The following is a 17,334-nucleotide window of genomic DNA, read 5'->3' as shown; positions in this document are numbered from 1 at the left end:
GAATGACTAACTTTACATATGATACACAGACACTTGGTTTCTTTGTCTGGATCCCCAACTCAATGCTCCAAGCTCCTCTCTGAAACTACTGCGGAGGGAGAGACCGACACATGAGCTAGAGGTGGTAAATGGAACTTTTATCTGTATATACATTTTACTAATTATACAACTCATAAAGTGTCAAACTGTCAGTTTTTTCTCCAAGTTTGAACTTCTGAATAGAGAGAGGCGGAGAGTCAACGGAGTCCTGATAGAACAAAGCTGAGGAAGGTACTCTGGTGTATACTGGGATGTTTTTTCCTGGGCTCAGGAAATGTCCATGCCAGAGCAGCGGAGTCTCATAGTCTGTGGCTCTAGTGGCACATTTGCTTCAGCCCCCAAGGGCGGGAGCAGGGCCGCAAGGCTCAGATGTATTTTGAATTTCTTTCCATCACAAAAATGCTACTTCTGCCATCTACTTTCCCTTTTCCCTCTATTCTTACTGGTTCTCCCCCAACTGTGTTATGAATAATTACTAATGGAATCTTAATTTAATATTCTGTTTTTGCAGTTGTGTTTTCGTGAACATGACAAGATATACTAGGCAGTCCCTGCATTTAAGGGTCCTCACTGCATTTTTCTCTTTGGGCCTCTATTTCACCCCTGAATTCACTTTCTCTGTGGATTTTCAAGATCACTCTGGGGAGGAAATCTTGTACCTCCATTTCACTGATTGGGTAACAAATTGAGGTGGTATGATTTTTACTATGCCAATTACAAAATGAATAGGAAGCCAAATGTCTTTCTCTCCCTTACAGATTTTCCATTACACTGACCTGCTTCTTTCATTTCCTTGCTTTGTCACCCAATTTCAATAAGGAGCACAAGAAACTGACAACTTTCCATTCAAGTTTGCACATTAAATAAATGTTTCTTAGCTCAGTTGTTTTGCTAAAGCTTAGATGCTATGGGAAGTTTGCTGCTTCTAATCTGCTGTGGATGAACAGTCTGTTTAACCAACCTTGTTAGAATAATCTCTGAAACAACTATATGTAAGTTCCAAAGAAGGATTTATCAGATTCCCCTATAAATAAAATGCATGAGCTTTAGTACATAGTTTTTTGTGATTTCTATTTTGGCTACTTAGAAACCTTTTCTTTTTCCTTCCTTGGTATAGAGTAGTTCCCCAATAGTCACATCCATCCCGAGATCCTTTTACATCTAATGATAGCTTCAATGTTAACATTCAAAAATGTCTAATATGTGTCAGGCACTATGTTAGGCACTATCCATACATCATCACATACAATTCTTTTAAAAACTCTCATAAGATGAGGAAATTGAGATTTAGCTACTTTAAAGTAGACTGCCCAATCTTATAGGCAAGTGAGCAGTAGAGCGCAAATTTGCAGAGACCACGTTATCGTTACTTATCATCTCCCTGATGAAACGTAGCGAAGTATAACTAAAAATTTTAAGGGGGTGATGGTTAAAAGAGATGTTAGTTTCATTTATAATATCTGAATATTACCAAGAATGTATTTATATATCAATTGTATAATAAAAAAAGAATTTAAAAGTTTTAGGATAAACACACGCAATTAAAAATTCTCTCACAAAGGGGGCACCTGGGTGGCTCAGTGGGTTAAGCCTCTATCTTCACTCAGCTCAGGATATGATCCCAGGGTCCTGGAATCGAGCCCCGCATCAGGCTCTCTGCTCAGCAGGGAGCCTGCTTCCCTCCCTCTCTCTGCCTGCCTTTCTGCCTACTTTTGATCTTTGTCAAATAAATAAATAAAACTCTTTAAAAAAAAAATTTCTCACAAAGAAATACCCAGACCCAGACAGCTTCATCGGTGAATTTTTTCAAATATTTAAGGAATAACAACAACTTTACACAAATATCAGTGACAGGAAAAAAAAAAGAGAGAGCAATTGCCAACTGGTTTTATGAGGCCTAAATAGCATTACACTAAAACCTGACAAAGACACCTAAAAAACAGGAAAAAATACAAATCAGTATTTTTTGTAAACATTGATATAAAAGAAGTTCTCAACAAAAAAGGGTGCCTGGGTGGCTCAGATGCTTAAGCGTCTGCCTTTGGCTCAGGTCATGATCCTAGGGTCCTGGGATCAAGCCCTGCATCGGACTCCCTGCTCAGTGGGAAGCCTGCTTCTCCCTCTCCCTCTCCTGATGCTTGTGTTCCCTCTCTTGCTGTGTCTCTCTCTCTGTCACATAAATAAATAAAATCTTTAAAAAAAAAAGTTCTCAACAAAAATACCAGCAAATAGAATCCAGTAACATATAAAAAGGATAATATATCATGATTAAGTTACATTTATTCTAAAATGCAAGGTTAGTTTGATACTCAAAAATCAATCAGTATAATCCACCATAGCAAGAGAGGGGAAAAAAAGAGGAAATAAATCACATGGTCCTCTTAATAGATGAAGAAAAAAAATCACTTGAAAACAATGTAACATCCATTCATAATAACGCTAAGCAAACTAGGAACAAAAGGAAAGCTCCTTAATCTAGTAAAGGCAAATAAAGTCATAAAGTTAACATCATACTTATTGGTACAATTGAAATATTAAAAGCTTTCTCCCTAATACCACTTATATCCAACTTAGACAAAAGTTCTTAACCACTATATAAGGCAAATTTAAAAATTTAAAAATCTTTAAAATTTTATTTATTTATTTATTTATGAGAGAGAGAGAAAGCAGGGGGAGCAAGAGATAGAATCTCTAGCAGACTCCACACTGAGCATGGAACCCAATGCAGGGTTTGATCCTATGACCTTGAGATCATGGCCTGAGCTGAAATCAAGAGGCTCAACTGACTCAGCCACCCAATTGACCCCATAATTATTTTTATATACCAGCAATAAACAGAAAATAAAATCTAAATAGATACCATTTCAGTAGTATGAAAGAACAACAGATAGACTAGGGCAATAAAACAGAGTGTCCAGATGCAGACTCACACATACAGGCTTTTTATGACAAAGCAGTGCACTGGTGAAAAAATAACCTTTTCATTAAAATGGGTCAGTATACATATATACATATATATGCACATATATATATGCCTTACACCATACATAAGAAAAAATGCTAGATGAATCACAGAACTCGATGCCAAAAGTAAAGCAATAAAACTTCAAAAAGAAAACATAGGAGAATAACTTCATAGCATTGGGGTAAGCAAAGGTTCTTAAAGAAAACAAATATTAGCCATGTTCCCTTCTCCCCAAAAAAAGGTCATTTTGAGTATATTAACATTAGGCCACTGTTTATACCAATAAGAATGAAAAGCTAAAGAGTACATATTTGCAATACATATACCTGACAAAGGACTCATATCCAGAGTATAAAAATAATTTCTATAAATCAAAGGAAAAGCAGATAACCCAATAGCAAAAGACAAGAGGATATCCAAATGTCAAATATATGGAAAGGGGTTTGACTTCAGCAGTTGTTAGGGAAATGCAAATTAAAATGGCAGTGAGACTAGCTATTATGATGACAAAAACGAAAAAGCATCAATACTTAATGTTGATAAAGATGCGGAGCAACTGCAACTTTCATACCCTGCTGGGAGGCATATAAATTTGTATAACCACCTTCTAACACTATTTGGCAGGGTCTGCTAAGGCTGAACATGTACATACCCCAGGACTTAGCAATTCCACACCTAGTAGAAAGTCCAGTAGAAATGTGTGCAGGTGTTTACCAAGAGACATGTACAAGAATTTTCAAAACAGTATTATTTATAATACTATAAACAATTCACATAAGCCCAGATGTGGGCTCCTCTGGAAGGGCATGACCTGGGCTAGGAAGCTCTCTGCCATCACAGGCGCAGGCAGCTAGGGATTGTCTGTCGACGACACTCTGTGGCTGGGCAGCAAGTCCTTGCTTGTAAAGGGATCTGGACATTTCATCTCCGTTTCAGTCACAGGGAGAGAGATGCAGTTATTAAGATTATAACTGTATCTGCAGTGGTAGAGAGGTAGGGCCAAGTGTGAGCGGCAGTCCAAAAGTGATCAGTCTCGAGATTTCAGTGTGGAATACTGATGTTCCTGTGACATGTTTAATACCCCATTCATGGTCAATGATGAAATTCTTTGGAAATCGGATGGTGGGAATCAGGTTAAGTGAAAAAAGCAGAGAAGACAGCTTGATAGAAGTGGCTGCATATGTCTAAGTTCACTGTAGCAAATGTTGCTGGGATAGGTCAATAATTCATCATGCTTTCAGTGCAAGGAAAAGAGCAGCAAATTTCCCTCCTCCACCCACAATACTACCTTCCCTAATAATAGAACATTATCTATATTCTCTTTTTGTCACTTTGCACAAGTGGTTTTGCAATCTCTTCTTCTTGTTCTAATCGTTAATTTGCGTCTTCACCAGGGCTCACATTTGCGCACTTATTTGTGTATGTGTGTGTGAGAGAAAGAGAAGAGGAGTGAGCGAGAGTGTCCATCAGATATTTTTTTCATGAGACTGAATTACTTTCTGAATGAAAAATGCCCATCAGGTTGTGAGGTAATCACAGAATGTGGCTTTCTGAATTTTTTATTGTGACAGTTTTCTTTCATTGCCAGCAGCTTAAAGTCTTATCTGATACACACTTGTGTGAAAACATGATTTTTCTTTGTAAGTGTTTAAAGAACTAAACATACTAAACATACGACTTAGGAGTTGAGTATGTATGTGTGATATATAATGTATGTGTATATTTGTTGCAGGGAGTATGGAAATCCACTAGTGCTGGAAATGTGAGTTTCCTCAGGAAAGTTCCTGGTTCCTATATAGTCCTCTTGTTGTAGAGAAGGATAAGATAGTGTGCACAGAGGGTAAGCAAAGGCTATCACAACAATCACTAATATTCTCACACCTACCTGTAGTTGAACTGAAACTGGAGATCCATAATCTCTAAACCTTGTTAGTTAAATAATTACATTTCTTTTTTAAAAATTTAATTATTTTCAGTGTTCCAAAATTCATTGTTTATGCACCACACCTAGTGCTCCATGCAATATGTGCCTTCCTTAATACCCACTACCAGGGTCACCCAACCCTCCACCTCCCTCCCCTCCAAAACCCTCAGTTTGTTTCTCAGAGTCCACAGTCTCTCCTGGTTTGTCTCCCCCAATAATTACATTTCTAATTGTGTGCTCAGAGATGATCTTTACTACCATCTGTTCTAAAGTGTTTTCATATGTTGACTCTGACTTATTATTCATGCTTCCTCCATCCACACCCCTTTTTTATAGCCACAAAATTCTCCTGAGTGAGGGTTTCTAGACTTTACAAGGAATTATAAGCCCAGAGAAGAGAGCTGGCAAGGCAGATGGGGAGTGAGTGGGGGCCCTTCTGTGAATGTAGGGGCACTCTTAAGCCCAATGAGAATGTAACTATTTCACAGGATGCTGAGTAACCGTGAGGCATAGCCGGAGAAGATAACCTTGACAGTCCCTCTCAACTTCAAGAATCTACTAATCAAAACCTTGATCTCCTACAATACTCAAAAAACAAAAAAACTGAAAAAATAGAGCCATCTGCATATTTGAAGAACCAAGAAATCGAAGTCATTACCTTGGCATAAGGAAACAGAATCAAATGTAATGGGATAAAGGCTATGGGAGTAAAATTTGTCCACATATTAAGAAATTTAATAATGAAACACAGTGATACTGAGAACTACTCTAATATCATTGATTGGAGAAATGAAGCAAACCAATTAAAAAGTACATTTCATAGGGAGGTCCATATGACAAATGGTTTCTGTTTCAATTCATATTTTTACATTAAATAATTTAAAGGAAACATTAAATCATACTTTGTAATAATGAAATATTTAGGCAGTCTAGAAGTTTTAATTATAATCAATATATATTAATTCACTGCTCTCAATCACAAATGTCTATCTGAGGTATATCTGCTGTGAGGCATTAGTAACAAACTTCCCTCTGTAGTGTTCATACAACATGCAGTCTTTATTGGTTATTTCCTTAAAATCTGCTACCACTGTTGATGCTCTTTAGTTAGAGTTGATGGTACTCTCTAAAGCAAAAACACTTGTTCTCTTATTTCGACTTGTGATAAATGAAACCTTTCCTCCATCCAGTTGAAACATTTATCACACTCAGGGTAAATAGGAAGGAAGGCATCATCAACTATCTTTAAACAGAATATCCTGAATGTTCAACAAGACTGTGACAGAAGCAGCTAAAAATTGTTTTCAGTTTCTTAAGGATAGCTGGGTTTTTCTCCACCCCTTTGCAGTAGTTTTACATATAATTTTAAGCATAGTATTCTTTTCTACAATCCTAATAACTGCCCATGACCTATAGGCTAAAAAGAAAACAAACAACAACAACAAAAACGACAGTTGACCAGCTTAAGAAAAACAAGAAACTGTGAATAAAACTCTAAGTCTACAAAATAACACCATGTTTTAAAAATAACACAAAAATCCAAAGCAATCCTGTTTCTTGTAGTCCCCTTTAAAGAAAGCTTGCCTGTAAATGTCCATCAGCGAATATTTCCCCTCATTCTTTGAGACAATGTGGTAGTTGAGTAATCATGCGGGCTGCTCTAAAAATGTGTCTAGTTAATTTAGGCAGTTTATTTTGATAGCATTCACCTCTTTTTGATTATAGCAGGTGTTTCAAGGATAAATTTGCTGGAAATTGTATTTTGTTTAAACAACAGCAGCATGTACATTTATGGCCTTACTATATTAAAAAGCATTTATTGTCTGGCAGCAATAGATACAATTACAAACATTTGTGACAGTAATTGGAGCTATTATTCCTGCATGGAGCCTCATGGAGACCAACTTATTGCCACCTGTATTTACATTTGTTACTGGTAATTGTAAAAGCTGATTTTTTTTTTTAATTTGGTGCCTTATTTTTTTTTATGTGAATATTTCTCAACAAAAGGTCTTTCTACCAGAAAATCCTTAAAAATTATAAATGTAGTTTCTTCATTACTCAAATAACTAGCAGAATCACATTTTAATGACTAATACATACATAAACTGTATTCTTGTATCCTAGCTCACAGAATATATTATACCTTTTTGCTCATAGATGCAAGAATCCTATCAATGTAGCCTATCCAACAACCAGAGTACAAGTCTTAAGAAATGCTCTTTATTTCCAAACTATAACAATTCATAAATCCTTGCAGGTCAGAAATATTTAGAAAGCTAAATTTTATTAACATTCTTCTTACACTACATCCAAACATAGCGATGGCAGAAGGTCAAAGCAGGTTACTCTCTGCACTGCTTTGGAATGAGAAAAACACCCTCTTTCTCTTGCTTCCAGATACAGATTTGTCTATAATGGTAAAAAGAGAAAGCCTACTATTGTACATTTTCTGCAGGATCTGGCCTCCAATTTGAAGCGACTTAAATCTAATATAGTAATTCTGTGGTCCCTCCAGGTTCATTTAAATGGAATTCCACCTGCTGATTAATAAAGGCCTCTCTCCTCCCTCTTAGGTTTTAGCTCTCATACTGACTAGAGAGCCCAAGGGCTCAAGACTATTGCAATGATTCCATCCTTAGCACAATGACTCTTCCAGAAAGGTTTCTTGCTGTGAATTACCCAAGGCAACACCTGTATAGTTTATTTACATTAAAACAAAATCCAGTTGTTTGGAGTTGAAATTTAAAGTTTAAGGTTCTTTTTACAACTGCACCCTGAGAAAGTCAGACACTGAAAAACAGGTAAGGATGTAAAAAAGCAGTTCAGTGAATTATAGGCTTGAAATAATTAGAAACACATGCTGTAGTACTTCCAAAGCCTTTAAAAAATATATATAATCTCTTTATCTAAATTCTTGTAATGAACCTGAAGATTTACATAATGAGTAGGAGACATTTTGGAGGAATGAAGGGGGTACTTAGCCAACTATCTTTTAAAACAACAAAGCAGGAAACATTTAATTATAATTTGGAAAAAAATCAATTTAAGTCATTAATCAAAATTTTAATTACAATATCCACAGGGCATTAAAGCATGATAGAACATTTGTTCATTGCATCAAATACCCCATATTAAATCATTATAATATACAATTGTTTAAGGATAAATACTGTATAATTGAGGAAAAGGGTCTATGTAAGGTTTAGCTGAAAACTGATTTCACACTTTCTGCTCTTTCTTATTTCTGGAGAACAGGAATAAATATTATTAATGTTTACTTGGTTTCTATTATGGTAAAAACCCTTGACTTAAAAAAAAAAGTCATTCTCCTGATAAAGACTGATAAGACTGATCATTTTAAGAAGCCACTTTCCCTCGGTTCAATGGATGAAGCTGACTGAATATACGAATGGAGAACAATGTCCAGGCCATAATCAAAAGTAGAATTCTGATCTACTGGGACACGTGGGTAGCTCAGTCCATTAAGCATCTCCCTTTGGCTCAGGTCATGATCCTAGGGTCCTGGGATCCTGCCCCAAATCAGGCTCCTTGTTCAACAGGAAGTCTGCCTCCTTCTCAGCCTGCTGGTCCCCTTGCTTGTGCACTCTCTCTCTTTCTCTCTCCCTCTCTCTGACAAATAAAGTGTTAAAAAAAGGAAGAAGAAGAAAAAGAAGAAGAAGAAGAAAAAAGAAGAAGAAGGAGAAGAAGAAGAAGAGTTCTGACCCACAATCTGCAGCAACTAGTCCAGGAAGTCAAAATATAACCTCTGAGTGAAACTGGACCAAAACAGTCAGGACTTAGTAAGTGCTGGCTTCCCCAGTTTTTCCCCTCACCCACCTGCTTCCAATGTACAACCAGCTAGACAGAGCTACGTATCCTCTCCGAACCAGATGCATAGGAGGACCTGCTTCTAGTTAGCCTGCCTCCAAATCTCCAGTCATATCTGAACATTGCTGAAGGCTTCCCTTTTTCCCAGTATAAATCTTTTAAATACTCCTGCCTGCCTTTAAGTCTCTGCCAAATGCAGGTGATGATGGCTAACTCCCTGGCTATGGCAAGCTCTAAATACGTAGTCTTTGTTCTCATTTAGGTGGTCTCCTTTATTTCCACAGAATCAAACATAGGCTTGTTTTTTATAATAAAAAGGAAACTAAAAAAGAATAAGGTTCATCGAGAAACAGCATTATTTAGTGATTCAAAATTAATAAAAAACACAGAAAGTCAAATCTGTATGAATATGCAACCACATCTTTTATTTCCTCAGAAATTATGGAACATGTAGAATTCTTTGGCAGCTCAGTCTCCAGCTAGTAGTTGTCAACTGATTCACTTAGACGTTTTAAAAAATTACTGTTATGGAATTAAAGATATTTTAATCATGAAGGAAAATATCATCTTTCAATAAATGACACCATGTATTTCCACCACCAATAACTACTGGTTTCTTCAAAATAACTCACTGGCAGGTTTCATTTCTTGCTATTGGTCTGTATTCTCAGATCTTATGGTCCTTATGCTTGCCCATATTCTAACTATCAGCTGTTGCATGACTCTGTCCAGCCGGCCATTTCTCCACCAAGATCTTAGGCCTCCTGGCTTGATCCCAGCCTGCTGAGCTTGGCCAAGCCATCTCTGCTACTTACCACTCAGCTGAAGTTATGGCTTGTATGTTTTAAGGATGTGTGGAACTGCTCATGATGTACTTCTGTGTTTTTAAAAACAGAGGTGTAACCTCAACTGTATACACAGAAAAGCACACGGAAATAGTGGTTAACATATATTAAGCAATTCTTCTGGCAACATTCTAAGTGCTTAAGCTACACTAATTTATTTAATCCCTTTAATAACTCTTTGAGGTAGGTTTTATAATGAACTCCATCGTACAGATGAGGAGACTGAGATGTAGTGGTTAAAACTTGCCCACAGGGTCCAACAGCTAGTAAGTATTAGAGCCAGGATTTGTACTCAAGCAACCTGGATTCAGAATTTGTGCTTTTAACCAGTATGCGATATTGTCATTAATGGAATAGGTAAGAGCCTGGGTTGTAAGTTCAAATATCTGTCACTTACTAGGCAAAAGCAAGTTACTTCACTTCACTGTGTTTCAGTTTCCTCCCCTGCTGTGAAATATACCTGTATGTAACAGGCAGCGGAAAGGATGAAGTGAGTAAATATATATGTGAAGTGTTAAGAACTGTACTTGGCACATAGTAAACACTTGGTAAATATCAGTTATTATTACCATATTATATATACCTTTACTAGAGGAAAAAAACTGGATAGATTTATCAAAGTGAATACTTTGAGCCTGATTACTTATATGAGTCTGATTATATCCCCATGTAAGACTATAAGGCTGATATTTTAAAATATTCCTTTAAATGATGGAAGTATTAGTACAGAAATTTTGTAAATTTCTCCTGAATATTGACATAGGCACTGAATATGAGGGCCATGATAGAACACAATAATATTATAATAACAATACTGTAATTTAACAATAATTAACATTTATTTATTAGGCATTAATTATGTCTCAGACACTGTTGTTGGTGCTTTACAACAACTGTGTAAGATAAATAATACACTTAGTCCCATTTTACAGATTAGGAGAAGGAGGGACAGAAAGGTTTAGTAATTTGTTCTGGATCATACATCTAATAAATGGTAGAAATATGAATTCTGGGTGGCAAGGGAAGATGTGTAAGATAGGCTCTACCTTCCTTTGATCTTTGTGACTACCCCAGTTCCACTAAGTTTCTGAAACTCTGGCTCAATAAATCAGGAATTGATAGTGAAAATAAATGTGGGATCACTAGCTTCTAACTCATAGCACACTGCCCATCCCTCTTCCCCTTGAGTTGCTTCCATATTATTTTTATAATTAAAAACAGAAGTGTATTTTATTTTATTTTTTTAAGATTTTATTTTATTTGACAGAGAGAGATCACAAATAGGCAGAGAGGCAGGCAGAGAGAGAGAGAGGAGGAAACAGGCTCCCCGCTGAGCAGAGAGCCCGATGCAGGACTCGATCCCAGGACCCTGAGATCATGACCTGAACTGAAGGCAGAGGCTTAACCCACTGAGCCAACCAGGCGCCCAAAAACAGAAGTGTATTTTAAAAAGACTCAGAGAAGGAAGCTTGGATGGCTCAGTTCGTTAAGCGTCTGCCTTTGGCTCAGGTCATGATCCTGGGGTCTGGGATTGAGCCCAGGTCTCCCTCTCCCTCTGCCTGCTGGTCCCCCTGCTTGTGGGTGCTATCTCCCTCTTGGTCAAATAAATAAATAAAAATCTCAAAAAAAAAAAAAAAAAAAGACTTAGAGATCAGGAGAATTCTTGACCAGTTATAGATTTAAGTTTATTCTGATTATAATCACAGATGTTTGGTCTTAGTTCTAAATTTCACCAGAGTACTTATGTAACACTTGTGGGCACCAACTGCTGGTCTAACAAAAAACAATAAAAAAGACATAAAAACACACAAGAAGAAAGGGAAAGAGATATAAAGAGAAAAAATGAGGGAAAGAACAAAAAGTGCAAGATATACAGTCACAGTGTACTAAAAATACTCACAGATGATTATATTAGGTGGCACTGTTATCTACTCTAATTTAGCTGTCCTCAGACTGCCCTTCTAAGGAATTGACTCCAGAGCTTTACTTCCTTGGTCATAACTGAGGCATTAACTAGAATGGAATGACCCAGGATTTGGCTGAATATATTGATTTTCTTGGCAGAACTTCTGACTATGAGTTTAGACACATTATTCCAAGTCAAGGCAGAGCTGAGTTGGTCGCTGGGTATATTTAACACTCTAGAAGTAATCACCAGGAGCATTCTCTATAACCAACCCTAAAAAGGAAACTGCTAATATGGTCCATTCAAGCTAATATATGACAGAAGTCCTTCACTTTCAGCTGTGGAACATATTATTTGTATTTTTGGCAACATATGTATTTTCCCAATTGTAATTTGTTTAAGCTAATATTAAAATTTGTTTGCATTCTTTGAAAACTGTCAACAGTAACAAGTGGTGCCGGAAAAAAGGACAAGCTAGCCCAGCAATAAAAACCTAATTACAACATTATGGGGAATATAAAATAAAATATTAGTATATGAGAGGATCTCATAATAGCATACATACTACAATATGCAAAAAGAAAGACAAGGAGATTTACTTTTCTTTTCTTTCTTTCTTTTTTTTTTTTTTGCGATTACCTGCCAGGAAGCATACAAGGAATAAACTGAATCTGTGAGAAAAGAAAGCAAAACAAACATTTGATCCAGTGCTAAATAAATATGGAACTTACTTAATCCTAACACAAGGTCATTTTCAAGAACTTTATAATGGGTCTAAATAATGGAGGCCCTTTATTATTTATTTCCCACATCTCTATGCTATTTAAAAATTAATCTAACAGTGATCAGTAAAGCACATTGATCTGAAAAAAACTAATTTTCCCTCAAACACAAAGTTGAATTCTCTAAATGTCCTAAATAGCATGTGTTGAGTGAAAGATAACTGTTTTGGCCAAGAAGAAAGGAGAGGATTTGGTTTTGTAGCGTCAGGAGTTGAGAAGAACGGGATATACCACGAAGCAGGAGTCAACCTCTTCTGATGGAGGATAGTGAGCCCGTGAGAAACCTCATCTGTGACCAGATTACTTTTATTTCTGAGGCATGAAAAACACCTCTTTATTCACTAGCCCCTTACTTTCTCAAATCAATGTATAATTTTATTTTTCTTAAGTAAAGCTGAATAAAGAATTGACCCAAAACCTGTCCTTCCCATTTGATACCTCTGAAACACTTAAGAATTTGTGAAATACTGGACATAAAGGCCAAATGATCTAGAAAAGAATTCTGAAAAAGCACTCAGATATTACTTTATGTCAGTATATTTTACCGCAAAAACCTAAATTCAAATGCTATTCATATAAAGAAAACCCCCCAAAACTTCATCTGACATTTCAGGATGTTGCTTGTAAAATTTGACTATATAAATTAATTTGGCACGGCATATCCAGTACATGGCAATACATGGCACAAGAGTAAGAGGCCAACTTTCACCTAGTTAATTCTTCCCCAAATCAGGAGATCATTGACTCTCTAAGAACCCAGGATTCTGATTACTGTAATATTTGTTTGTTAGTAGAATTTGACCTGTACTTAGTTTTGTAAAACTGTATGTGTCAGAAGTTGCATTTATATCCTTTCTTCATTCAGTTACTCCTATTATGTAGAAATCAATGACCATGCTTTAAAAAATACTCTGGTGTGATCCTATTAGGCTCTAAATGAGATGTTGGATTTCAAGAGTTTACTTAGCTTGAAAGTAAATAAATTAAACTTGCTTCTTTGTGAGATTAAGATGTACCTGAGAGTTCCTCACTACATGGTTATTCTAACACGTCATTCTAACTAGAATAACAATAAAAGTGATTTTTAAATTTATCAGATTTCTTCTTATAAAATTAAAGAATTAAAAATTACATTCCCCCCCCAAAAATCACGTTTTTGCAAATTATGACATCCAGCAGAGATCAAATCAGTGAAGAAATCTGTATTAACATGTATTTATATATAAGAGATACACAAACAAAAAATTCACCCCTAAAGCAGCCAAATAATGTCTGTCCATAATGTTTGGGTAATTACATGGTAAACAGGCTGCAGGATTTGCCCATTTACCTTTAAGTTTGTTCCACAGCTATTCAGTCTAGTAAGACCTTTGCTGCCCTTATCCTAATCTAGCACTGCCCTAGGAGTCTAGACTGCTTCTTACCTTCTCTAGGACACAGTTTTATAAGCTCAAATCCAGACATTCTGAGAATGAATTTGTTTCCAAGGCATTCTGAAAGCAGTGATCTTTGGGGGTAGAAATGGTAGACCATATTTTCAGAGTAACAGGCTTCCTTAGAACCTAGTTCCATAATTCTGGTGCTTTTCTCCAGCCTCTTAGGATAAAAAACCCTTTAGTTTCTTTACCTACACGTCTCTCTAGTCCCTTCTGCAGACATTATTATAGTATTAATGAGAATGGTATTGTTTAGTCACCTCTTAGTTTGTTCTGAAGTTCTTGTACATTGTAGGTAAGAAAGAAGCAGAAACTTGATTAAATGGGTCAGTTCATCTGGCTCAATCCCCAAATCTTAATGCAAATGCTTTGCTTATTTGCTTACTACTTGATTTTTAATCATATGTACTGAATAGATTATGTAAGGCAACCTCAAGGATGTCTTCTGTTCTGCCATCCAGCAGGGTTCCAAAACCATTTTCTAACTATAAACAGTTGGTATACAGTCATAAAATTCCAATTTTGTTCACCATTCACCTGAACAAAATACGAGTTCTATGAAAATACATAAAAATGTATTGAGAAAATGCCCCTCAATCCCAAGGAAACATGACAAGTGTTTCAAACCACTTTAAAGATCTATTGCTTTCTTTTTCCTTCTTCAATATGACACTATTGATTCATTCAGCAACAATCTACTAAATCTCTGCTAAGTCAGAACACTGGAAGCTGAATCCTACCACCTTAAATCATTCATATAATTGGGAGTACCCCTGACCCTGAAATTGCCTTATGAAGCTCTATTTGAACAAAATTACAAATTCTGTCCCCTATACCTTATTGTCAGTCCTAATCGTGACTTTCAGTTGTGGTAGTACACGTTCCACTTCGAGATTCCATTCTGCAGCATCTGTTGTGGATTCCAAAATATCTTCCTGTTTGGCAGACTCGTTCATATCCTAAGAAAGGAAAGATATCACAAGATTGAGAGCTTATAAAAAGAAACAGTAAAATTTTGAGGCATTTTAGCAGGACTGCACAATTTATATCAAGCATGGTAGTGTCAAAATTACAGTGGCAGAAGAAGTTCTTATCGGTCCTCCTAGCCATGTTGAAAGAAAACAAAGCACAAACCTGGTAGAATAGCAAAATTAGCATTTTTAAAAAGAAGCAAATACATGATTCAACCATTTTCACAAAAACAACAATGCTTTTGAGATATCAGTGTGAACTCAATGGGAATACTATCAAATGAACAAGCCATTTAGTTATGTTAATTGATAACAGTAAAGGAGTACAAACATTCACACACTTGGTAGGAAAATATTGTCTCAGTTTGAATTTTCTATACTGAAATACAAACCACAAATCTGAAAGACAAAAAAGATAAGATCCCAGAAGCCAAGAGGACATTACTTACAAATTACGTAGCTTTAAACCGTGATTTAATACAGACGTATTTGAACTTAAATAGGGCGGGGGCCACATTTCTGCATCTGGTTTCTGCTGTTGGGTAATAAAATCAATTCATGCTTGTTTTTTCAATAACAAAAGAAACCCCCCCTTTTTTTCATTTTCTCAGCCTTTCACATTTGGGCATTAAGTATATATGGATCTGAAACTATAAAGAATATACAAATTAATGACTTAAAGATAAAACCTATCACATTAATTTTGGTAACAATTTTTCCTTTAGGCTTCCTTGATAAATTAAAAGAAAATGGAGGGAAAGCATATAAAAATGTATTAATATAGAAAAAAAAAAAAGAGACCTGAGAGACATAAATAGCCAAATACATATGTACACGATTCTAGTTTGAACAATCCGTAAGAAAATGTCCTTGAGATAATCAGGGAAACCGGAATGTGGAAGAGCATTAGATGATAAAAGGAATCATGACTAATGTTAGAGGTATTTATAATGTCAATGGTTACATTTAAAAACAAGGCCTTATAAATTTGAGACAAATGCTGAAATATTTACAGGTAAATGGACATGATGTCTGAAATTCAAGATGCTACAAGGCTAAGGAAAAAGAGGGGGCCTCTGGAGGAAACATGGTTGACAAACTATTACCTGCTGAAGCTGGGTAATGTTACATAAGAGTTCATTATCTTGTTCTCTCCATTTCTGTTTATGTTTGAAATTCTCCATAATACAAAACTTAAAAATAAAAGATTATATAAATAAGCTCATGGTGAAATTTCATTCTCAGTGTGAATTTATGTCACTAAAAGACATTTCTTAAACAAAAGCTCATCAGAGTAGTCTTTCCAATCCAGTCTAATGCTAAGTATAAAGAATAACCTTATATCGGGATTTGTATTTTGGTGGGAGATTGAGGTCTTTAGGGGCTTTAAACTCCTGACTGAGTTCCTAGAGCACTGCTGGCATCAGAAAGCCTCTCTCTCCTACCTCCTAGTTCATATTAGCAAGACCTGAACAGACTCAGAGCCCTAAAAGGAGCATATGTTGCTTTTTGTTCAGAAATTCAGGGGGCTCTATAGTTCTAACCACACAATTAGAGGATGGATAACTAATACATGCCTTCCCATTTTACAGTACATAGTCTGAATTTATTCAGATACATTCTACTTTAAAAACCAGAAGTATAAAAATAGAAGTATTAATTAATGTAAGTAAAATACGGAAACTCTAAGTGAAAAATGCTCAAGATTCTGGGTTAAACATTAAGGTGCTCACTTTAATATAGAAATACTGTATTATTTTGAGTACTAACAGAACCCTACATACATCATAAAGTGAATCAGGGTAGCCCAAGAACACCAAAGCAGGGCGGGGGCGGTGGTGAGGGGACAGTATTCACAAAGTAGACATGTGTGAAGTTTTATGAGACAAATGCTACAGCGGGAGAAGTGGGACTGAGTCTCCCAGTTGAAACCTAAAGCTGTGAGGAAAGTTTTGTGTCTTGCCACTGAGACAAAGGGGCATGTCCAACCAGCAGCAATTTTGTGAATCTCAATAGAATGTAGATGTTCTGGTCCCCGATTTACAAATAAGTTTCGTTTATGGAACCACCATTTCAGTGAACTGAAGTTGGTACTGCTGATTAAATCCCAGAGCCAAGTCTCAACTCCATTCTCTCATTCCCATTCCTTCTTTTCCCCTTCCCTACAGGAGGGTGGAGTCCAGAATCACCAAACAAGGCTAGAGAGGGTACTCATCCCTAGTCCCACTTTCTTCAGACCTCAAGTCATAGGACTATTCATCCTCAAAGATTTTCCTCAAGGAAGGGCACATTTTTCTAATTTTCCTAAAGGCAAATGGGTTAGCAGTGGCCCTCTCTGAATCAGACTCAGAACCTAAGAGTTACTAAGATACACGGAGCTCAAAAACTGAATTAAGACATCCCAGAGCATAAGCTGCTCTTTGGTTTACATTGGCCCTTTAGTAAGTAGGAACTTTTAAGTTCTTATTTGGTTCCCTTAAGCAATGATTTGCAAATTCCGACTCCCAATGTCCTAAAGTGATTTAATATACCAGCTGAAATGTCTTCACTCACTCCTAGGCCACAGTTAATATACTGGGGGGAAATGGCCTAGTTACTAAATGAGGAAGGGCAAAAAGAGAACATTAGGCTTGGT

At 36.3% G+C, this 17,334-nt stretch overlaps 1 protein-coding gene across 1 annotated transcript in view; it reads right to left on the bottom strand.

The window, feature by feature from the left end:
* LOC111151964 (intraflagellar transport 57) overlaps positions 1-17,334 on the bottom strand; it is a 54,808-nt gene that overhangs the window by 11,457 nt on the left and 26,017 nt on the right. The window contains exon 6 of the mRNA XM_022510215.1: positions 14,565-14,687. Within this exon, the coding sequence (XP_022365923.1) occupies positions 14,565-14,687 (123 nt within the window). The remainder of the gene's footprint in view (positions 1-14,564; positions 14,688-17,334) is intronic.

Source organism: Enhydra lutris, unplaced genomic scaffold (assembly GCF_002288905.1).
Source record: "Enhydra lutris kenyoni isolate GAN:26980312 unplaced genomic scaffold, ASM228890v2 scaffoldscaffold2, whole genome shotgun sequence".
Taxonomy (NCBI): domain Eukaryota; kingdom Metazoa; phylum Chordata; class Mammalia; order Carnivora; family Mustelidae; genus Enhydra; species Enhydra lutris.
This window is presented reverse-complemented; position numbering and strand designations above follow the sequence as displayed.